Consider the following 22,694-nt stretch of genomic DNA (forward strand, 5'->3'; position numbering starts at 1 on the left):
CAGTAGAGTGACTGAAGTTAATCAGAGCACAAGTCACATGACTGGGGCACCTAGGAAACTGACAATATGTCTAGCCCCATGTCAGATTTCAAAATTAAATATTAAAAAATCTGTTTGCTCATTTGAAAAGCAGATTTCAGTGCAGAATTCTGCTGGAGCAGCACTATTAACTGATGCGTTTTGGAGAAGAAAAAAAAACACGTTTTCACATGACAGTATCCCTTTAAACAGACACATCCGTCTTTAACACATGGGTAGACCTGCAATTGGTCTTTATTGTGGAATTCCAAAAGTAGCAAAGCGAATAAAGAAGCCTGGTTCCCGTGCTTATTTTACTTACAGTACTTTATATTTAAGTCACTTTACCACATCATTAATGTTTATGCAGAACATATAATGGGGGTTTCTTGCACATGGTCATGTAACTACATTTTATTGCAGCTATAAAACCCACTTCTGTTTTAGAGCTACTTTCCCGTAACAGCTCACAGGTAAAAACAGACATTGGCCAATTGCTCATATATCAGCCGGGACTGCCTTGTCTTGCGTCTCCACTCAAGAGGTACGGACATTGGCCTGGGTGCAGCTCAAAAATTCATACGAGTTTCTGCTCCAAAATCCATTCTGTGTCTATACCCAGACCGACGCGTTGCCTGTGAGTGGAGACCCAGACAGTGGCTTAACTAGATCTTACTGGGCTCCACAGCAAATTCAATTAAGGCCCCAAAATATTGATAAGTTGACCTATTATACAGGCCAACCTTGAAATAAAATTTCTCTTCAACTGCTCTTCCACATTGCATGATTAATTACACTCATATCATACTATGGGGTTATTTTTCAAAGGTCGGATTTTAAAGTAATGTGCATTTTTTTTTTAAATTTGATTTTATTCACAATTCAACTGGTATGTTATTTATGAAAAAAAAATGAATTCGTCTAAAATTAAATCGAATAGTCTCGATCCGAAAACACGAATCGAATTTTCCAGGGTCGAGTTGTGATCTCGCATTCAAATTAGAGTTGGTGGTTTTAAATTTGAATTTGTGAGTTTTGACCAAAAAAAATTCGAATTTACCATTTGAACCTTAGTGAATCTGCCCCATGTGTTATTATATTAAAAAAAGATAAACAGAGAAAAAGTTAAACATTTAGCCATGCAACTTGAACTTTAGATTGGATATTTTCTCAATCAGTCATGTTTTGTGGAGACTAATGTCACTGGCATTAACAAAAATGGTGGAAGGTCATAAAAACAGGAAATTGTTTATACATACCGTAATTTCTGTTTCCTGGTCACTCTCCATGGCAGCATTCACCAATGGGTTAACATCCCCGTGGGCCAGCGGACAGGACCTCCCCCAATAGTTCAAAAGGTTACACTTCCCTTCTCCCCTCAGTCTAATTATAAAGCTTGTCCTCAATGAGGGTGGGAAACTCCCTGGTGAATGCTGCCATGGAGAGTGACCAGGAAACAGAAATTACGGTATGTATAAACAATTTCCTGTTTTCCCATAGTCACCCATGGTCAGCATTCACCAATGGGAATTACCTAAGCTAAAATGAGGGGCGGGAATAATTGCATAACAGAAATTTTTATTCAACATATTGTAATACAGATTGCAACACTTTTCTCCCAAATGCTGCTTCTTGGGAGGCCAATACATCTAATTTATAATGTTTCACAAACGTATTGATTGAAGACCACCTTGCTGATTTACAGATGCTGTCAGGCGACACCCCAGCCTCTGTCGCCCAGGAACTCGCCAACGCCCTGGTAGAGTGAGCCTTCAACCCTTTGGGAACCTTCCTGCCTGCCACATTGTAAGCCTTAGCGATGGCTGCAACAATCCAGGAACTGATGGTTCTCTTAGTTGGAGCTTGACCTTTCCTTGAACCGTTAGGAATTACAAACAGTTTGTCTGATTTTCTCCATGTCTTCGTCCTTTCCAAATAGATTTTAATGGCTCTCACTAAATCCAAAGTATGCCATACTACCTCTTCTTCTGACTTAGGATCTGGACAAAAGGACGGAAGAATCACCTCCAGATCTGAGTGAAACTTAGAAACGACTTTAGGTAAGAACCCAAATGCAGGTCTTAACACCACCTTGTCTTCAAATACCACTGTATGTGGCTCCGAGGCTGCTAAAGCAGACATTTCCCCTACTCTGCAAGCCGAGGTTATCGCCACTAGTAGGACTACTTTTAAAGTCATGTTCCATAATGAGGACTTTTGCAATGGCTCGAAAGGTGCTTTTGTTAATACTTTCAAGACAAAAGGAAGGTTCCATGGAGGAATAAAACTTTTCTTCATTGGTTTTATTCTTATTAGGGCATTAAAGAATCTCTTTACTAGAGGATCTTCTGCCCACTTATTACCAGTCAGGGCTGAGATTGCCGATATTTGACCTCTTAACGTACTTGATTGTAGATTTTTCTCATATCCTGAGAATAAAAAACTTACAACCATTGCAGAGGATGGAACCAAAGGATCTTCTCCTTTCCCTGCGACAAACTCCGCAAACTTTCCCCACACCTTGTAATATTGAGAAGAAGTATTACTTTTCCTTGACTTCAATAACATATTTATAACTTCATCTGTAAGCGAGAGGCTCCTCAATCTTTCCCTCTCAACCGCCAGGCCATCAAAGATAAATGATTGTGCTCTTGTATCTGGATTGCTCCCTGCGACAACCATCCTGGGAAGTTCGGAATTATCATTGGCTCCTCTATTGCCAACTTCTGGAGAAGAGGAAACCAAGGCCTCCTGGGCCAATAGGGAATTATTGCGATTGCCTCTACTTTCTCTCTCTTTATCTTTTTCAATATCCTCCAGATTAAGGGAAATGGTGGGAAAACATAGATCAAGTCCTCCGACCACCTTTGGCTCAGGCCATCCACTGCATAAGTCCCTTTGCAAGGGAATCTTGAATAGAATTGGCGACATTTCTTGTTCTGTGGGGATGCCATGACATCTATCTTTGGCTGCCCCCACCTTCTTACGACTTCCTTGAAAATGTTTTCGTGTAGGCTCCATTCCCCTGGGTCTATCACTGTTCTGCTGAGGAAGTCTGCTTTTAGATTCTCTCGGCCTGGAAGGTGAATCGCCGTCAATCCTTCCAGCCAGCCTTCTGCCCATTGAAACAAGGGTTTTACTTCTTCCATCAGTGACATGCTTCTGGTGCCCCCTTGTTTCACCACATATGCCACTGCCGTGGTGTTGTCGGTTACAATCTTTACTTGTTTGTCTTTCAACAGGTGTGCAAAAGAAAAAAGAGATTTCTTTATGGCTCTCAACTCTAGAATGTTTGATGAAACATTTTCTCCTTTCCAGGTGCCTTGCACGTATTTTTCGCCTATGTGGGCTCCCCACCCCACGCTTGATGCATCGGTGGTTACCATCACCCACTCTGGCTCTTCTAAGGGCACCCCTATTGCCAGGTTCTGCCGACTGCACCACCAAGTTAAACTTGTTTTTATCTCTTGTGGCACCTCTATTTTCTTTTGTAAATGTAAGTGAGGATGTCTCACCTTCCTTAGCAGAAAATTCTGCAAGGGCCTTGTGTGCCATCTTGCCCACCTGACTATTTGACAGGTTGCCGACATGGTTCCCAACACTTTTAAACATTGTTGTACTGAGACACTCTTCTGCTTTCTGAATGTTCTTATCAGCTCTATCACCTTTCTTTGTCTCTCCACTGGAAGACTGACTAGATTTTGATCTGTCTGAAAAAGGGCCCCCAGATATTGAAGAATTTGTTTGGGGTCCAGATTGCTTTTTCCTTCGTTTACTACCCATCCGTGGGCTAGAAGAAATTCTTTCACTCTGTAAGTATGTATCCTGGCTTCGGATCTTGAGTTTGCCACCACCAGAATATCGTCTAGATAGTGATACACTGCCAAACCTTCTTTCCTGAGTTCTGCTATAAGTGTCACTAGCACCTTCGTAAAAACTCTTGGAGACTGGGATAGACCGAATGGTAGGCACCTGAACTGCACATGCAGATCTCCTACTGCAAATCTCAAACTTCCTGTGCATGCTTGCCACTGGTATATGAAAATAAGCATCTCTCAGGTCTATGCTCGTCAGCCAATCGCCCACAGACACGGCTTGCATAATGGAGGCTAGAGACTCCATCTTGAATTTTCTGGCTCGCAAGAACTTGTTCACTCTTCTCATGTCGAGCACCGGTCTTAATGTTCCTGATGCCTTTTTTATCAGAAAAAGTCTTGAGTAAAGGCCCTTGAATTTTTCCTCTGGAGGAACTAGTTCTATCGCCTTTGACTCGAATAGCTGGTTCAAGTATTCTTGTACCACCTCTGCATTTTCGTTTCCTACTTTGAACACTGACTCGATGAAAAAATCTTTCCTGGGTACAGACTTGAATTCCAGTAGACATCCTGTCTCTATCACACCTTGCACCCAGGCATCTTGAATGGTTCTGGCCCAGACATGTGAGAACTTGGCTAATCTGCCTCCTACCATGCTCTGGGCCTTGCCACCTTCATTGCTGATTGGAAGTAGAAGGGGCTGAGGAGAAACCACTCGATCTTCTTGAGGTCCCCCTAGAGTTTTGACGTCCTGATCTCCACGAGGTGTGCCTAGAATATTCTCGCCCCGGCTTATATTGTCTGGAGCTTTTAAATGTTTTATCCCTAGCTTTTCCATAGCTGGGTTCATAACGGCCTTTCTTAGCTGGATTTTCTTGTGGGAGAAACACACTCTTGCCTCCAGATATTTTCTTTATAATAGCATCTAGCTTTTCACCGAATAACATTTCTCCTTCGAACGGTAGTTGGCATAGGTTAGATTTGGATGCAGTATCTGCTGCCCAAGATTTTAACCATAGTGCTCTCCTGGCTGCCACTGATAAGGCCATGGATCTAGCCGACAAATGCACGAGATCGATTGAAGCATCCGACATAAACTCTGTCGCCATTTTACAATCTGATAGCATTTCCAATAGCTTTGGTCTCTTTACATTAGATGAAATTGCCTCACCAAGCTCGGACAGCCATACTTTTAACGCTCTAGATACTGAGGTTAGTGCAACCGCTGGCTTACAGGCTGCTCCTGCTGCTCCAAATGCCTTTCTCAGATTAAACTCCATCTTCTTTTCCATTGGTTCTCGAAATAATGCCCCATCATCTACTGGAAGGGTCGTCTTTTTGGCCAATCTAACTATGGCTGCATCTACTTTTGGTGGTGACTCCCAAAACTTCGACTCTTGTTCCTCAAAGGGGTATTTCTTATTGAATTTCCCCGCTGTTTGGGCTCTCTTTTCCGTCTTCTTCCATTCTGTCATGATAATCTCCTTGATGGAAGAATGCACAGGAAAACCTACCGCCTTCCTCCTTGAAGAGGGAAATAGCTTATCTGCTGAAGAGACTTTTGCCGATTCCACCGGAAAAGTCAGGGTTTGTCTGACTGCTTTTATCAGGGGATCAATAACAGCTATATCAAAAGTGGATTCTTCTTCTGATTCCACTTCTCCTTCCTCTGATCCCACCTGTGAAAAAGCTTCGGGATCTTCCGACAAATCTCCTTCTGAGACATCAGACAGTGATTCCATCTGTCTTGAATGTCTAGGTCTCTTTTTGGCATTCGATACTTCCTGGAATCCTTGAATAACTGCTTGTTTTATCACTGAAGCCAAGGACTCCGCAAACATCTGATTTTCCTGCGACATAGAAGTACCAGGTTCCTGACGTGCTTCTGCAGAAACTGAAGGCTTTTCAGGTGACTTTTCTTTTCTTCCTTCTGAGGCAGGAAGGCTGAACATAAATAACAATGTATTAAAATCAAGCCTGCTGTCCTGCATAATTATTCCACTCTCTTAAAACCTCACCTTTTCCCTCTGGGTTGAGAGGTTTTCCCCGTCATACCAGGTTCCATAGTTGAACTAGGTAAAGAGAGTAACATAATTCAGCAACTTTCCTTTTTTACAAAAAGGGGGTTTTTCCAGCTGAAAACTTACATAAAATATCACATACCTGTAACAAGTGCTCTTACTGCTCAGCATACACTGCTTGGCAAAATGGCACCCACAGGAAGTGTGGTCTCTTTAAATAGGGGGAGGTTGAACTCTGCCCCTATGAACTTTATCCCAGAGTGTAAGGGCCTTGCGCAACCTTGCGCCTGTATAAGCGCTACTTTTGCTTTACTTTTGGCGCCGCATCGTCCATTCAAACTTGCGCTGCCTTCCCTTATCCAAAATGGCCGCCCGGCCACTTCCGCCCTTACCTCCTGTCTTCCCCAGCTATGCGTCTCTCCATTACCAAGATGGCCGCCGGGAACTTGCACGCGGACGTCATTTCCACTGCCCGCATGCTGCTATGCAAGTCTTCCGCGTCTCTTCAGCGCGCACATCCCTGCACCGGCTTCCCCTAACCCATTCACAGGGAGGATCGCCGTGAGACAGCACACTGTCCCTCTGCTTACAGAAATCACCTGACCCGCAAGCGGGAGGAGAGATCTTGCTCCAGGTAAACTCGACCCTGCTAAACCCTGAAAGGGGAGCTTTTTAGGCATTTACCCTCCTGTTCCATAGTTAGTCTTCTTCCTATAAGATAATACTATCCACCGGCCCGGACAGGACAAAAAAGACTGAGGGGAGAAGGGAAGTGTAACCTTTTGAACTATTGGGGGAGGTCCTGTCCGCTGGCCCACGGGGATGTTAACCCATTGGTGAATGCTGACCATGGGTGACTATGGGAAATGATTGTTATGGCCATTAAAGTACACTGATATATATATATAGATAGATATATAGATATATATATATATATAGATAGATATAGATATATAGATATATATATAGATATATATAGATATATATATATAGATATATATATATAGATATATATATAGATATATATATATATATAGATATATATATATATATATATATATATATATATATATACATATACACATACATATACACACATATACACACACGCAGCATAGATTATGACTGAATGATCAACAGCTGAATGTAGGAATCCAGGTTGCAGAGTTGCTTGCGGTGACTGGTGAGCTTTATAATGCTCAGCAAGAAACACACTTATAATTGAGAAAATATTCAATTTCAGAGTTAAGACTTAAATTGTCAAAAGAAATAATGTTTTTTTTATGCAAAGCTGCATTTGATACGGATGTGACCAGAGTTTTGCAAATAGAATTTTCCAAAATATATTCACCATATTCAATGGCTCTGGTGACATCTGTACTATAATGAGAAAAATCTCAGACGTATCATTGGTTAGTGAGAAGTTATGGGTTTTTGAAATGGCATGTTAGCTGGTTAATAAGGGGCTTAAAGCCATTAGGAATGGCAGACATGCTACATTCTCACTTGACTTCTCAAGGGAAACCTCCTGTACTGGTAGGGGTGGGAGTGTTTTAGTACTGCTCCTTTTCAGGGCCCTCAAAATCGGATCAGACTCTTCGATTCCTGTTACAAAACAAAACACGTGAGCACCGCGCAATACACAGGCAATAGACATTTGAAATCTAGGCAAAAAATGGCTTCGTTTTGACATCCTGTTCAAGCAAATGAGGAGTTAGACTGGTAAAGAAAAAGGGTTATAAACACTCTCAAAACTGGTTCAATGTTTCAATACAAGGGACAGGTTAAGTGCACTTCCCAATTTTGCCTCCTGTAAAGTTAATCAGAATTTCTGTAAAGAAGAACAAGAAATCACCAACATACATTTTTGATGGCCTGCCTCATCGGTAAGGTATCCGGTGAGCTCAAAATCAATACTTTTGGAAAGGTCTCTTCGATAGGGAGCTTCGAGATAAAGTTGCATGGTGCTCTTCCTCAATGAGCTGTTTCTTTCCTTAAGGGGAGTACTTTGCTTAACGAGCTGATGAGGATCAACTGTGTAGTCATCAGCACCCTCTTCTTTAGGATTATCCCTAGCAGTGGTGGCTTTTTCTTGAGACACTGAAAACGCTGTTGTAGTTGGTCCACCTTTAGCGGAACTATCAGCATGGACTTCTTGCTCATTCATGTTCCTGTTGTATGTGTTGAGCCGGACAGCGACAGAAGCAGTCTGAATAAAGGGCTTTGAGTGGCTGCCTCCTATCAGGTCTTCAGCATCACTTACTACTTCTTGAGATTTTTGGAGATCATTAGCAAAGAATGCCCTACGCTGAACGGCAGTTCTCTTGACAGTGTTTATGACCTCTGACAAGGCATCACTATACATAGAATCAGAAGAAATGCTTTCCTCAGGGCTTGCTTGATCGTGTAGTTCTGGGTCATTTATAAAAGGAGAATTCTGGGCAGACAAACTCTCATCACTCACTGGGTTTTGAGCTGAAGCTTCCAAGGCTGAAGGATCCAGATCAAGTGACTCTCTGTACAACTTTGCCAGTCCTGTATCAAAATTAGTAGAGACAGGTCTAGATCGAATGACTGGATTGTCTATCTTCTCTATAATTTCTTTTTTACTCTGCTTTTCTGGCATGGAAAGGTCCTTAAAATTAAGTGGCCCCAAAGGCCGGGAAGATACAGATAATTTTTCTGTATCTATTGAAGGAAGTAACTGTCCCTCAGCAGGTGATACAGACTCTCTGACTAGTTTGTCTAAGCTACTTTTCAAGTCATGAGGAGTTCTTTTCAGAAATGTTTTTTCTACACCCTCATATACTTCTTGAGGAGGATCCCTCTCAATACGTTTCTCCAGATCATTGCCACTATTCTCCAATTCGTTATTAAATGACCTTCCTTCAGGAGGAACCCTTTCAGAACTAGATAGAAACTCCTCCTGTGTGGCATAAGCACTTTCCTCAGAAGCGGGTGCTGAACATTCTGTCTGGTAACTTGTATCTTCCTTTAGAGATGTATTATTTTCCTTCAGATCTGAGATGGGGCTGTTTATGCCTTCCTCAATTTGTTCTTTTGTGGGAATAAAGATTTCAGATGTGGGTATATTGCATATTGTATCAGATTCTTCAACAATATTTGATTGACTATTCTTAAACCTTTTCTGGTCAGGATTTTGACCCAGTTTTAGCATCTCAGTGTCCTGATCCCTCATTTCAATCTTTTTTGTATCTTGTGAAAAGTGTTCAGAAATCATTCTACCTTGAGGAATACTTTCACAAGTGGGGTGCGCCACACTTCCAAAATCAAGATCATCTTCAAGGATCTCTGTCTTAAGTTTCTTTAATCTTTCACTGAAGTGAAACTCCACTTTAGATGGAGCTACAGTTTTGACAATGGTCTCTGAAACAGGTTCTTGTGAAGAACTAGTTTGGGGATTGGGATAATCCGGGTTTATTTCTGCCTGAGATTTGTTTAAAATATCTGTATTATTTGTGTCTGTATGACAAAGTAGAGATGGCTGTTCATCTGAGAGATTGGACATTTGCCCACTTTTCTCTTGAAAAGCCATCGAGTCTGGCCCATTCTGTAGGTCAATACTTGTAGCAGGCTGCATAGTTAGTGGTCCTAGGTTTTTTCCAGTTGGTGGAAGCGTCACATCATCCCGAGTGTTTTTCCCTGCATCCCAGAAACTTCTTAAACTTTGAAATGCTGCAGAATGGTACTTTTTGTCTAGATCATCTGAACCATCATTCAATGAGATACCTCTAGCCAAATAGTCATGTTTTGGCACGGAATCCTGATCACTCTCAAAAAAGCAGTGAAAGGTATGTCTCTTTCTAGACTTCTTTCGTTTCTCCATTTTATCAAAATTCAATGGTGGTGTAGCAAAAGTGGTTTTAATTCCACTCTGGCCTGTTTCACTTTCTGTTGCTTCTTTTCTAGGTCTGCGTTCCAGTTTGTTCCTTTCCTGTTCCCAGAATGTCTTTAGCTGAGCAATGCTTGGTAAGGTTTCTTCATCCAGTATTACTCTTCTGAATGTTATTATGCCTGGGTGGCCTTCATCACTTTCGAATGAACTACTTTTCTGACTAAAAGCCGCTATACTTTCTTTCACATGAATTTGACTTCCCAGGACATCAACGTCTTTTAACACAGATCTTTTCATTTCAGATTGGCCATTTATTTCCTTTTCTCCTTTTTCCCAGAAACGCTTAACCTCATTTATGTTCTTATGCTCTAAATTATTTATCTTTGACCCTGACTCTTGAACTGATTCACCTTGGTGATTAGCTAGTGTAACTTCATCTACTTGGTTGCCAGTATCTGTATTCTCAGCATCTTGTGGAAATTCCGCAGTGTCCTTTTCACCAGAATCAATGGCCGGCCAATTTTTACCCTCTCCAAGATTAAGTGACTCTCCAGTGGTTTTGTTTGAATTCTCCCTAAAAATGTGAACAGCCTTCATTGTTCCAGGAACATATTTGATGCTGGCTTGTGTCCATAAGTCATTATTTGTCTTGGCACTTGGTTTATCATTATTATTTTCAGTTTCACTCTGGTAGGAGCATGGTGCCAATGCATTCTCTGCTATAAGCTGTTCCTGAAGAACATGATCAGAACCTGTTATTTTATTTTTAGTTTGTTCATCCCTTATAATTGATGTTACTTGGTTTTCTAGATTAGTGGAGTCCAAATTGTCAGTATTCTCTACAATATTGGCCATGTCACCTAACTCAATCATTAGCGGGCTTTGGATTTTACCATTGCCACCTTTAGAATAGCCAAACAATAGTGGTTCTCCTAATGCTTCTGACAAGCCAGTGTTAATAGGTGAAAGTGACTCACCATTTTCTAAGAACCCTGAACTATTCTTACGCAACATTTCTGACGGTTTATCTGCACTGGCTTGGCCCTGGATAAGAACAGGCACCAAGGTTTGTTGTACTCCATTCTCATCAATTTGCACAGTGTCCTTTTGCATTAGAGATGAAAGTCTTGCAGGAGACTTAGCATCTTCTTTCTGTTGGCTCTCCATATATTCTGCAACATGGATTTTACCAAAACCACCTTTGCTTATTCCAAAAACCAGTGGTTCTGCAGTTGAATTCTGAATATGGTCTTCTGCTTGTTGAATGAATTCAAGGTTTTCCAAGGGGGTCAACTCAACATTTCCCTCATCTCTTGTACTGACAACTTTATTACTTGTACAAAGTGGTGCTGTAACAAATGATACAGGCAGATTATACGAAGGTGACTTTTGCTGAAGGGAAGATGTGGTGTTTCCCGATGCTAAAGTTTCCAGTGGTACTTTATTGTCTTCATCACGTTTATGAATGGGCAAAAAAGAATTTTCGCTGCTGGCTGGTTTATTTTCCAAAAAAATGGGGTCATTGCCACCTGATTCAGAACTTTTATTTAACCAATCTAGAACTTTTGTTATTGATTGGTCCTGTGCTTTCATGATCTCAATAGCATGCTTGTCAGGGTTCAATGAATCTGGATTCCCTGGCCTGCCTATTACAGGTGGCTTACCTTGCTTTGGTTCTACGGAGTTAGGTTTTGAAACATCAGGCGATTCACTTTCTGGCTTCTTATCTGCAACATAAAAATTGTAATGACTTTTTAAAATTGCCCAAGTGGATTGGTCATTAAATCAAATGATCATTTAAAGGCAAAATAAACACCCAACAAAGGTCCGTGTAATTTCTTATTAAGGCTGATGTAAACCTCCCACTTATCTTATTTGTCTAGTTAAGCTCCACTTCATCTGAAGCGGTGATCTTGTGGCTACACCATAAGAACCCAGAAGGAAAATAGGGGGGACAAAGTGGCTCAAACTATGATTTACTTCAAAATAGGACTTTGTTGGACCTGAAGTTACCATTTCCTAATAACCACTAAGAGTAAAATCTACAAGATGTTGATCAATGAATTGTTTTCCACAAATTCCCTAGTAATACTAAGAAATGCAATAAGGCACTTGGAATACCAGCCAATGTATATTATGTCTAATAAGTACACACTAGATGCAGAAAACAGCTTTACTATCTACTGTTGATAGCAATACAGATATGGGACCGGTTATCCAGAATGCTCAGGACCTGGAAGTTTCCAGATAATAGATCTTTTCATAATTTGGATCTCCATACATTAAGGGGCACATTTACTTAGCTCGAGTGAAGGATTAGAATGAAAAATACTTCGAATTCCAAAGCATTTTTTTTGGCTACTTCGACCATCGAATTGGCTACTTCAACTAAAAATCGTTCGACTATTCGACCATTCGATATTCGAAGTACTGTCTCTTTAAAAAAAACTTTAACCACCTACTTCGCCACCTAAAACCTACCGAGCACCAATGTTAGCCTATGGAGAAGGTCCCCATAAACTTTCTAAGCATTTTTTGATCAAAGGAAAATCTTTCAATCGATGGATTAAAATCCTTCGAATCATTCGATCGAACAAACGATTTTTCCTTCAATCGAACGAAATGCAGTAAATCCTTCGACTTCGATATTCGAAGTCTAAGGATTTAACTTCGATGGTCGAATATCAAGGGTTAAATCCATTATAAATGTGCCCCTTAGTCTACTAGAAAGTCATAGGCTGGATTTGCTTCCAATAAGGATTGATTATATCTTAGTTTGGATGAAGTACAAGGTACGATTTTAATATTACAGAGAGAAAGGACATTTTTTTAAATTGGATTTTTTGGATAAAATGGAGCCTTATGGGAGACAGCCTTTCCATAATTTGGAGCATTCTGGATAACAGATCTCCTACCTATATTGTTTTGCTAATGACCTGTTCTAAACATGGGAAGGGGGTCAGGGTTTTGTTGGTTATCAACTAGGAATTTGACTGAAATTGTGTTGACATTGCAATTTAATTTTAAAATGTTGCTATAACTCAACCTAATTGTATTTAATATGCATATAATACACAGCAGCCTTGAATATCCTGTAAAATACTCTTAGAATCAGGATAATTAGCTTTTATAAACCAGACCAATGATTTGGTTTCCTTAGCTAGAACCTTGTATCCATCTATAGACTCTAGTTGGGTTTTTCCATGTTGGCCCGACAATCACTTCAAATGAATAAATGCAGTTTTTATACAGTTACTTTCTCCCACTGTGCGTTGGCTGGACATTTGAGGAGTTCTCACTCACTAAACTAATCAATTGTTCCTGGTTTCTCTAAGCAAAATGATTTTGCAAACTGCAGATTGGAAAACATTTCATTATGGTCAAAAAGATCTTTGTGTATAGGCCAGAATAGTCCACAAGCAAAAAAGATTTAAAGATCAACCTCCCAAAATAATTATTATTATAAAATATATATATAATATATTTTTATATATTTATTAACAGCAATATTGAAGTTGGAGAATTTGACTGTGTATCCAATGTTCTTATATGGAACCAGAAAAGAAGCTTAATTAATGATTTTTGTCTAGAAGTAATTTTAGCTGAAACTGGTTCCCTTTTACTACTTTTATTGTTTGTATATGTTTCTTGCACATTTACCCACCCTACCACATAGTATGTTGTAGAAAACGTGAGCGGATATATAGAATTAAAAGAAAATGCTCACATAATAAATTGCCTGAGCTTCCCGTTATAGAGCCAGATTGATCTGAGCCAGAAGTTTTATCCAGGACTTCAGGACGACCAGCAAAGTAAAGGTCTTGAGGCTTTCTTTTTATGATAGAGTCCTGCTCCTGTGGTTCAGGTAATGGGTTATTTAAAGGTTCCAGGTTTTTCTCCTCTGTATCCTTATAGGATGGTAGAGATTCAATACTGGGGTAGACCTTTTTGGAAATAACTACATCCCTGCTTGGCATCTCAGAAACATATTTAGTATTATCAGCCTCTTGGCCTTCTTCCCAATTCCATTCCCTAGCTCCTATGTCCTCTTCTTCAATATGTTGATTGATATCCAAAGAAGTTACTTTTTCACTCATAAGCTTTAGTAAATTATTCTTTTTGTCCTCATTTTTTTCTGTAATATCCTTTTCAAAGGCACTTGCTCCATTCCCAAAAGCAGAAGGTTCCTTTGATGACATGTCCTTGAAGGCATTCTCATCACTCAGGTCATTTAGAGTACTTCCAGTTTTTGCAGAAGATGCATCACTCAGACTTCCCTCATTCTCAGTCCTTAAATTGTCCTTAGTCTTTAACCGGGCATCACGTTTGTTGTTTCCATTAAGTTCTTTAGAACTTTTGTCTTCTGTATTCCAGAATGTTCTTAAACCCTGAAACTGTTCTGGATTGGACATTTGTTCTTTGTTGCCATCACTAATTCTCTCTTTTAATGTCATAACCTTAAAATTTGTATAATGTGGCAATCCTACTCTTCCTTTATCTGGACTTGTAAATCTTACATTTGAGTATATATTGTCTAGTGTCTCATAAAGTCTACTCTGAGAAACTGGAGAATACACATTGGTCTTAATTTCTTCTGGTTTGTTTTCAGTATTGATAAAATTTGTCTTATTGGACTCTGATCTCTCAGTTGTGTATGCTGGTTCTGATGCTTCAGTTTGAAGCTTATTTAGAGCAGCAGTGAATTCATCCTGATAGAACTTAGCAGGCACTGTAACCTTTTCTACAGATTCTTCCACCTCATATGCATATTCCTTACTTTGGTCAATGGTGGGTGAAGGAAATTCTTTTAATGGATAGCTTTGATCAACTTCTTTAGAGCTTGGAATGATTTGGGTATCAGTGACCTTAGTAGATTCATACTCTTCTGCAAGTCTTTCCAAGGCAACCTTAAAGGCATCCTTTACCACTGGAACTTTTTCAGGTACCACTTCTTCAACACTCTGTTCAATGGTGGGTGAAGGAGATTCTTTTAATGGATAGCATTTATCAACTTCTTCAGAGCTTGGAATGATTTGGGCATCAGCGGCCTTAGTAGATTCATACTCTTCTGCAAGTCTTTCCAAGGCAACCTTAAAGGCATCCTTTACCACAGGAACTTTTTCAGGAACCACTTCTTCAACACTCTGTTCAATGGTGGGTGAAGGAGATTCTTTTAATGGATAGCATTGATCAACTTCTTCAGAGCTTGGAATGATTTGGCTATCAGTGACTTTAGTAGATTCATACTCTTCTGCAAGTCTTTCCAAGGCAACTTTAAAGACATCCTTTACCACAGGAACTTTTTCAGGAACCACTTCTTCCTCACTCTGTTCAATGATGGGTGAAGGAGATTCCTGCACTTGGCCTTCTCTTCCTCCTTCAGAGCTTGAAATTAGTTGGGCTTCATTGGCAAGGGCAGCATTATACTCCTCTTCAAGTTTTTCCAAAGACATTTTAAAGGCATCCTTTACTGCTGCAACCTTTTCCTGAACAACTTGCTCTTCATGTGCCTCAGAATCTGTGGAATTCATTACTTCAGTGTAATGTTTATCATATGGAGTAGCATAATCAGTTTGAGCTCTGATAGGCTGTGGCGAAAGATCATTAATAACTTCCTCCTGCTTTAAAAGAAGGTTGTTCTGGTTATTTGTCTCTGGTGAAGGAGGTCTTTGTTTCTCAATCATTTGTCTTTCATCTGGAGATGCAGATGGTGTCTCATTTATACTGTGAGATATCTGCATAACACGTTGGAAAAAGCTGCTATTTGGCAGTGACTTGTAAGCAGTTGGTTTCCCCATCTGATTTTTGTCAACAGCATAATGGAATGGTTCAGTGGCTTTTACATTTCCTGTATCAGGGGTATTTTCCATTTCAGTAATCGGAGGATCTTGTAACATTTCCTCTTTAAGTTTCTGTAGTGCACTCCTAAACTCCTCAGCACTCGACTTTTGATTAACCATAGACCTTTCAACACTTTCCTCAACAACTTGATTTAGATGTACTTGTTCCTCTTTTGCATATATATGTTCTTCAGTCGAATAAGTCTGCACCTCCCCTGGATACATTTGTTCTTCGTTCAGATCTATTTGCTCCTCACCATGTATGGAAGGGGTTTGGGCTAACCATGAAGCTACTTTCTGTGATGTTAACTCTTCCTCAGAAATAATCTCACAGTTGTTCTGTGGTAGAAGAGAACCTGGGGTCATCTCATTTGAGCTTCTGAGTGGATTGTCAACATGCAAGGGTTTCTTGATATACACTGCATCTTTAAAAAATGTACTTGGGGGTACAGTTGTATCATTTTTAAGGTTGCTCTTTTCCTCTGTATTCCCGAATGTTTTTTGTTCTGGGTTAAGCATCTGCTCCTTAGGGCCATCACTAAGCCTCTCTCTAAAATACACGGCTTCAAATTTTGAAGGTATGGGTAAACCTGTTACACCAAGATTTGGGTCTAAAAATCGGACACTTGCTTTGTCTGTATTACCCTCAACTGCATATGGTTTGCTTTTAGAGTAGAAATTGTTCATTAGTCCATCAGGTTTATCTTCTACTCTTTGCACATTTCTAAAATTAAAAGGTGTATATATGCTCTCTCCTTTAAGGTCTTCAGAAGAGTATGCAGAGTCAGACTGAATTACACTTTCTTGTGAAGGTTCACTGAATTTTCGGAGACCAGCGTGTTGTGCATCTTTTTGCTCTTTCCTTAAATTGTCAACAGTAATAGACTGGCTTAATTTTTCATTGGTTATGATGGAAGGTCTCCTCCATGTAGGAAAAATATCAGTGGGATCATCAGTGGGTTCACTTTCCATATCAGGCATGGAATTAGCTTCAGCATCCAGGAAAGCCCCTTCATTTTCCTTATTAGAAGTACCTTCAGTGCTTGGGACATTTTCTAGCTGGCGTATATCAGAAAGATTGTTTGTTTCAAAGTTTAATTTTCCACCGCCGCCACTACTTATCCCAAACACCAGCTTTTGTCCTCCTCTGTCACTGTTTTGTGTCTTCCATCCTTGGCCAATGAATCTTGGCTCCTTATGGGCATCTTCCATATCAAAGTCTGTGGGAAAATTAACAGTAACTGTAGTTCCAGATGATTTATATTAAAAAGGGGAATTTCAATGCCTTATTGCACCTAATATTTGTAGTAATAATTGGGCAGCCAAAAAAAAAAAAAGCAAGACAGCAGCACGCAGAAGCCAAGAGAATGGACCCATCAACCAAAAAGGAAAAAAACATGCAAAATCAAAACTATCCCAGCAAAGTTTGGTAGAGTGAAAAAAACAAACCAAACCAATATTTTTTGCCATAGAAGAAAACAAGAAACCATTCCTTTTTTACACTGAAATAACTCCGTTAATGTGAAGCATAATGGGTCTGTGTTTCCGCTTCTGCCCATCACAATGTGAAATGTAGAAATACCATTTCTACATATAATTTTACAAACCCTTCTCTTCTGATTGAAATGCCAAGTCTACTGCCACTTCACAGCACCAGTTTAGTGGGGCGCTGGTAAGTGGGAGAACTGGAAATTTCTGTTTCTAGTTTTTTTTAGGTTCTCTTAACATTATGGATAGATTTTACCCACATACATTTCATTTGCACTTGGAAGTAGCATTACTACATATAGAATTATGTTTGGTCCAGTTAGGTATGTTGCTTCACTTCATCAGTAGTGTTTTCTAAGGAGCTTTTGTGCCCAGACAAAAGGGTCCTTTTTCTTGTGAAGGCCACCATCGTTGTAGCTTTCTCTAGGAGATGGTTAACAGCCCAGAAATATAAAGACAAAAGTCCTTTATTTCAAAGGGAGCTCAACCACTTTGTAAGACTACACCAGAGCCAAATTTTTATCAACAATTTCTTTTTATGGAATAAACAAATTTCACCTAAGTCTCAGGCAGCTCCATGTGGTCTGGTAGAGCTCTGTTTTGGACACAAGGATTCTGTACAACTTACCTTGGGAAAGGCCTGAAGATAACAATTCTGTCGGTTTCTTCACCATGGCATAAATAGGATCATTATCTACGAAATACAATCATATAATGATACAATAATAATAATAATCTATAAAATGTATATTTTAAAAATGAAATCAATGTCTATAGGAAATGAATGAGGCTTAAGGTGGCCATACACAGGGAGATCTGCTTGTTTGGCGAAATAAGCGGATCTCTCCCCGATATGCCCACATTGACGTGGGCGATATCGAGCTGATCCGATCATGGGCCCTAGGGCCCAACAATTGGATCAGAATGGAGGCAAAACAGGCAGTCAGATCGCAGGACTGCATCAACGAACAGATGGGCCACGATCCAATGGGATTTTTTTACCCTGCCTGATCGGCATTTGCCCGACTTTCGGACCGATATCGATCGGGGATGCCCATCAGATGGCCCCACACACGGGCCAATAAGTTTCCGACACGGTCTGTCGGCAGCTTTTTTCGGCTCGTGTATGGGGGGCCTTTAGAGTCTTTTTAAGTCTTTCCTCTGGTGCAAAGAAAAAAAAATAAGATGAACTTCCGCATTTTTCCACAGGCAGCCTTTAAAAAGTCAGTGTTTGCCCCAAGAATAGAATGGATAGGTCATGTAATTAAATACGATTTTTAGATATATTCTGTTATTTTTCATATTCAGAGATCAAATTTCAGGGACGTCTTTTGAATATCTCAGTGAAACAAATGCCAGCTAATGATACTTTTCCATATTAACATTTAGTTTCAAAACCTCTTCTAAACTGCATGAACTATCCCATGGAATCTGGAGCCTTCCCATGCACTAGGTCCTTAAAAGCAGCTCGACAGCTGCCACGTCTTGCCACTCTACATTTAGAGCCCAGGCTCCATGGCAGTAATTGTTGAACAAGAGCATGTGGACTGAAAGCCAGAACCATGTTGAGCAACTCTGCTATGCTGTTATTTACAGATGTAGAGTTGGGTGGGGCGTACACTGGAAGAGCAGTTTATGCAGTTGGTGGTGGGGACCTGTGTGAATTTTGTAAATAATGGACCTGTGGAAGCATCTTTGACAGGTTATCCTGGACCAATCTACCTTGAATTAGGACTTTCCAGAATTACACTCAATGAAAAGCAACTTGGGAACCACGAATTGAGTGATATGTTCTTGCATTCCATTACAGAAAGGACATAATATGTCAATAAGAAAGGACTATAATCCAAAAAATTAATTGGCTAGCACTACATAGGTCAACAATAAGCCTCAGAGATGTAAACATGTCTAACACCTAGAACTATATATTACTTTCATTAACCTTACATGCCATATACGTAAATTGTTTCATGTCAAATGGCTTACATGTCCAATGTCTAACAAATACAATAGCACAACACTTACAATACAAACAAGAATTTGACCATGATCTAGAAGACAACCTCTAGGCAACCGCATCACCCCAAAATCTTTTTCATCGCTACAATATATTTATTACCAAAATCAACCTTGCCAGTTCCTACTTTCTTGGTTTCAAGAGCATGGTGACAACCCATCAGCAGGTACAGTAGGCCACGATACATATATAAACACATCTTTTCAACCTATCAGGTCTCCATACAGAATAGTTTAATGAGAATGTAGACGCTCACAAGGTAAAATAATACCATATTATAAATATTACTTCATGCCTTACCTGAAGAGACATTTGCCTCCAATGCAAGACTGATTTCAGGTTTGGTTTCTTGTACAAATGGATTTTCTGTGATGTTGTGGAGGTCTTCGTTGAGACTAGCAGAGTTTGTACTTAAACTTGGACCTTCCACTGAAGCCCCGTTCAAGCCTGGGATTTCCACTGAGCCCTTCCGATACATAGTCTTTTTTAACATGTCAAGCACCAGACCAGAGGAAGGATTTGTGACCAACAAAGAATCTTCAGAAGATGCATGAACTGGATTTACCAACTGGGTTTGGGATACATTTGGGTCTAGAATTTCAAATTCATCAATTTCTTTGCCATCGAGTGCATCTGCCCCTGGGGAAGGAGGGTTCTGGTGAACATTTGCAGAGAACCGCACCTGCTTTGATCCATCCAATGAATTTTCTGGGGACTCGTCAACAGGTTCTGCAGAAACATGTTTTTTTCCCACTTGCAGAATGGGGGTGGGCAATACAATTTTGTTTATATCAGCTTTCTGGGACATTCTTATAGATTCAGAATCTGTAGAGCTTGAACTGGACCTGCGTTTTAAAATGCTTTTGGGTTTGCCAGTACTACCGAAGGAATCCTCCCTTTTGAGGTCGGAAGCAGACTGGTCTAGAGAGTCCGTTTTCTTCAGTGGTATTGTTCTAGGCTTCGGTATTGGAATATCTCCACCATTTGTTAAAGAGGCTTTGCGAGAGCTTGATGAAAGCCGGACAATTTCTCCTGGCGCTGGGTATGGCAACTTCACACCAAATTTTACTTTTGAGGGCAAGACATCTGGGAATAAGAATTATAGAAAAAAAGGCCAACTGTGAAACAAAAACCACCATATAGGCAGTGTAGAAAGGGGGGAGGATAGAATAGAGTGATCTTTAATGACAGTTTTATGTAAAATTCTTATGAAAGCAATCTATGGCAGCATAGGTATTCCCTGTACTAAGCACAATTCAGCAGGAACAGCCCCTAAGTTTGCTCATAGTCTGTACAGAGAGATACCATAAAACTATGGCAACATAGTTATTCCCTGTACTAAGCACAATTCAGCAGGAACAGCCCCTAAGTTTGCTCATAGTCTGTACAGAGAGATCCCATAAAACTATGGCAGCATAGGTATTCCTTGTACTAAGCACAATTCAGCAGGAACAGTCCCTAAGTTTGCTCACAGTCTGTACAGAGAGATCCCATAAAACTATGGCAGCATAGGTATTCCCTGTACTAAGCACAATTCAGCAGGAACAGTCCCTAAGTTTGCTCATAGTCTGTACAGAGAGATCCCATAAAACTATGGCAGTATAGGTATTCCCCTGTACTAAGCACAATTCAGCAGGAACAGTCCCTAAGTTTGCTCATAGTCTGTACAGAGAGATCCCATAAAACTATGGCAGCATAGGTATTCCTTGTACTAAGCACAATTCAGCAGGAACAATCCCCTAAGTTTGTTCATAGTCTGTACAGAGAGATCCCATAAAACTATGGCAGCATAGGTATTCCCTGTACTAAGCACAATTCAGCAGGAACAGTCCCCTAAATTTGGTCGTAATCAGTACAGAGAGATCCCATAAAACTATGACAGTATAGCTATTCCCTGTACTAAGCAGAATTCAGCAGGAACAGTCCCCTAAGTTTGCTCATAGTCTGTACAGAGAGATCCCATAAAACTAAGGCAGCATAGGTATTCCCCTGTACTAAGCACAATTCAGCAGGAACAGTCCCTAAGTTTGCTCATAGTCTGTACAGAGAGATCCCATAAAACTATGGCAACATAGGTATTCCCTGTACTAAGCACAATTCAGCAGGAACAGTCCCTAAGTTTGCTCATAGTCTGTACAGAGAGATCCCATAAAACTATGGCAGCATAGGTATTCCCCTGTACTAAGCACAATTCAGCAGGAACAGTCCCTAAGTTTGCTCATAGTCTGTACAGAGAGATCCCATAAAACTATGGCAGCATAGGAATTACCTGTACTAAGCACAATTCAGTAGTAAGATCTTCTAGTTTGACTATTTGCTTTTACACATAGATGCCATAAAACTTTACAGGAAATCTGTATGTCAAACTCAGTTTAACAAGACATTTAAAAAAGAAAAACCTGTAAACATAAGGTCACCTGCTCACGTACAGTGGGGAAATGTACTTTTCTATTGCAGACACAAACAAAAGGCAAAACAGTGGAGAATTCTTCATAGCCTTTACCTTTGTGCAATTGAATTATTTTCATTAAAGGATCCCTGTTACATTATAAATCTGGGCTTATAGTGTGTTTTTTGGTTCTAGTGATATTCAGCATTAGTGATGGGCGAAGTTGTTGGCGAAAAATTTGCCAAACGCTTCAGTTTGACGCACATTAAAGTCAATGGACGTACATCAATTTTGACAGCAATTTTGCGAATTTATTCACCGGGGGCAGAATGCAGAAATTCACCATGATTTTGCCCTGGCGAATAAATTCACCAATCACTATTCAAGGAAAAAAAATTATGCTGATCACTTCATTTTTCTCATTACATTTCTGCTTGGTTTGTAAGTATATATATATATATATATATATATATATATATATATATATATATATATATATATATATATATATATATATACACAAGTTATCGCAAACGCTTGATTGCAGTTATTGCTGCTAAGGGTGGCTCAACCAGTTATTAGGTTCAGGGGGCAATTACTTTTTCACACAGTTTTGGATTTCTTTTCTTCCTAAATAATAAAAACCCTCATTTAAAAACTGCATTTTGTGTTTACTTGTGTTATCTTTGACTAATAGTTAAATGTGTTTGATGATCAGAAACATTTTGTGTGACAAACATGCAAAAGAATAATAAATCAGGAAGGGGGCAAATAGTTTTTCACACGTGTGTGGTGTGTGTGTGTGTGTGTGTGTGTGTGTGTGTGTGTACACATATATATATATATATACACACACACACAATATATATTAAAGAAGTTGAAGACAAGAGGACACAGGGATCTTTTTTTTTTATGGCATACAGCTCTACTGATGTTACTTTTCCTTAGCTGGGAATCACAAGTCACTTCTCATTGGCCACATTAAATCTTGCCTGCAGGAAACAGCTGGGAAAAGAATCCCAAAGCTACATGTAGTGCTTGTCATTGTAGCCAAGCAATCTATGGTCAATCCAAGAAATCTATGGTCAATCCAAGTTTTTTATTACAGTTTTTTTTCCAAGGATAAGATTAAAATTAGAATACTCTAGGCAGGTGGGTCCCCCAGAATTCTGCTGCTAATATTCTGGGAATAACTGGTAGTGACCGAACCATACTGAAATGCAAAGAATGGAACATCTAAGATAGGCTGA

At 39.8% G+C, this 22,694-nt stretch overlaps 1 protein-coding gene across 12 annotated transcripts in view; it reads right to left on the reverse strand.

Annotated features, from left to right (window-relative positions):
- The window catches only part of sytl2.S (synaptotagmin like 2 S homeolog), an 81,729-nt gene that overhangs the window by 17,006 nt on the left and 42,029 nt on the right, over window positions 1–22,694 (reverse strand). For 3 of the 12 annotated variants that reach the window (XM_018248375.2, XM_018248377.2, XM_018248376.2), the window contains exons 7-10: window positions 19,356–20,141; window positions 17,667–17,732; window positions 13,438–16,770; window positions 7,718–11,437 (exon numbers count right to left, since the gene is read on the reverse strand). In XM_018248375.2, coding sequence (XP_018103864.1) covers window positions 7,718–11,437; window positions 13,438–16,770; window positions 17,667–17,732; window positions 19,356–20,141 — 7,905 coding nt within the window. 12 annotated transcript variants of the gene reach the window in all.

This window comes from Xenopus laevis, chromosome 2S (genome assembly GCF_017654675.1).
Source record: "Xenopus laevis strain J_2021 chromosome 2S, Xenopus_laevis_v10.1, whole genome shotgun sequence".
Classification (NCBI taxonomy): Eukaryota; Metazoa; Chordata; class Amphibia; order Anura; family Pipidae; genus Xenopus; species Xenopus laevis.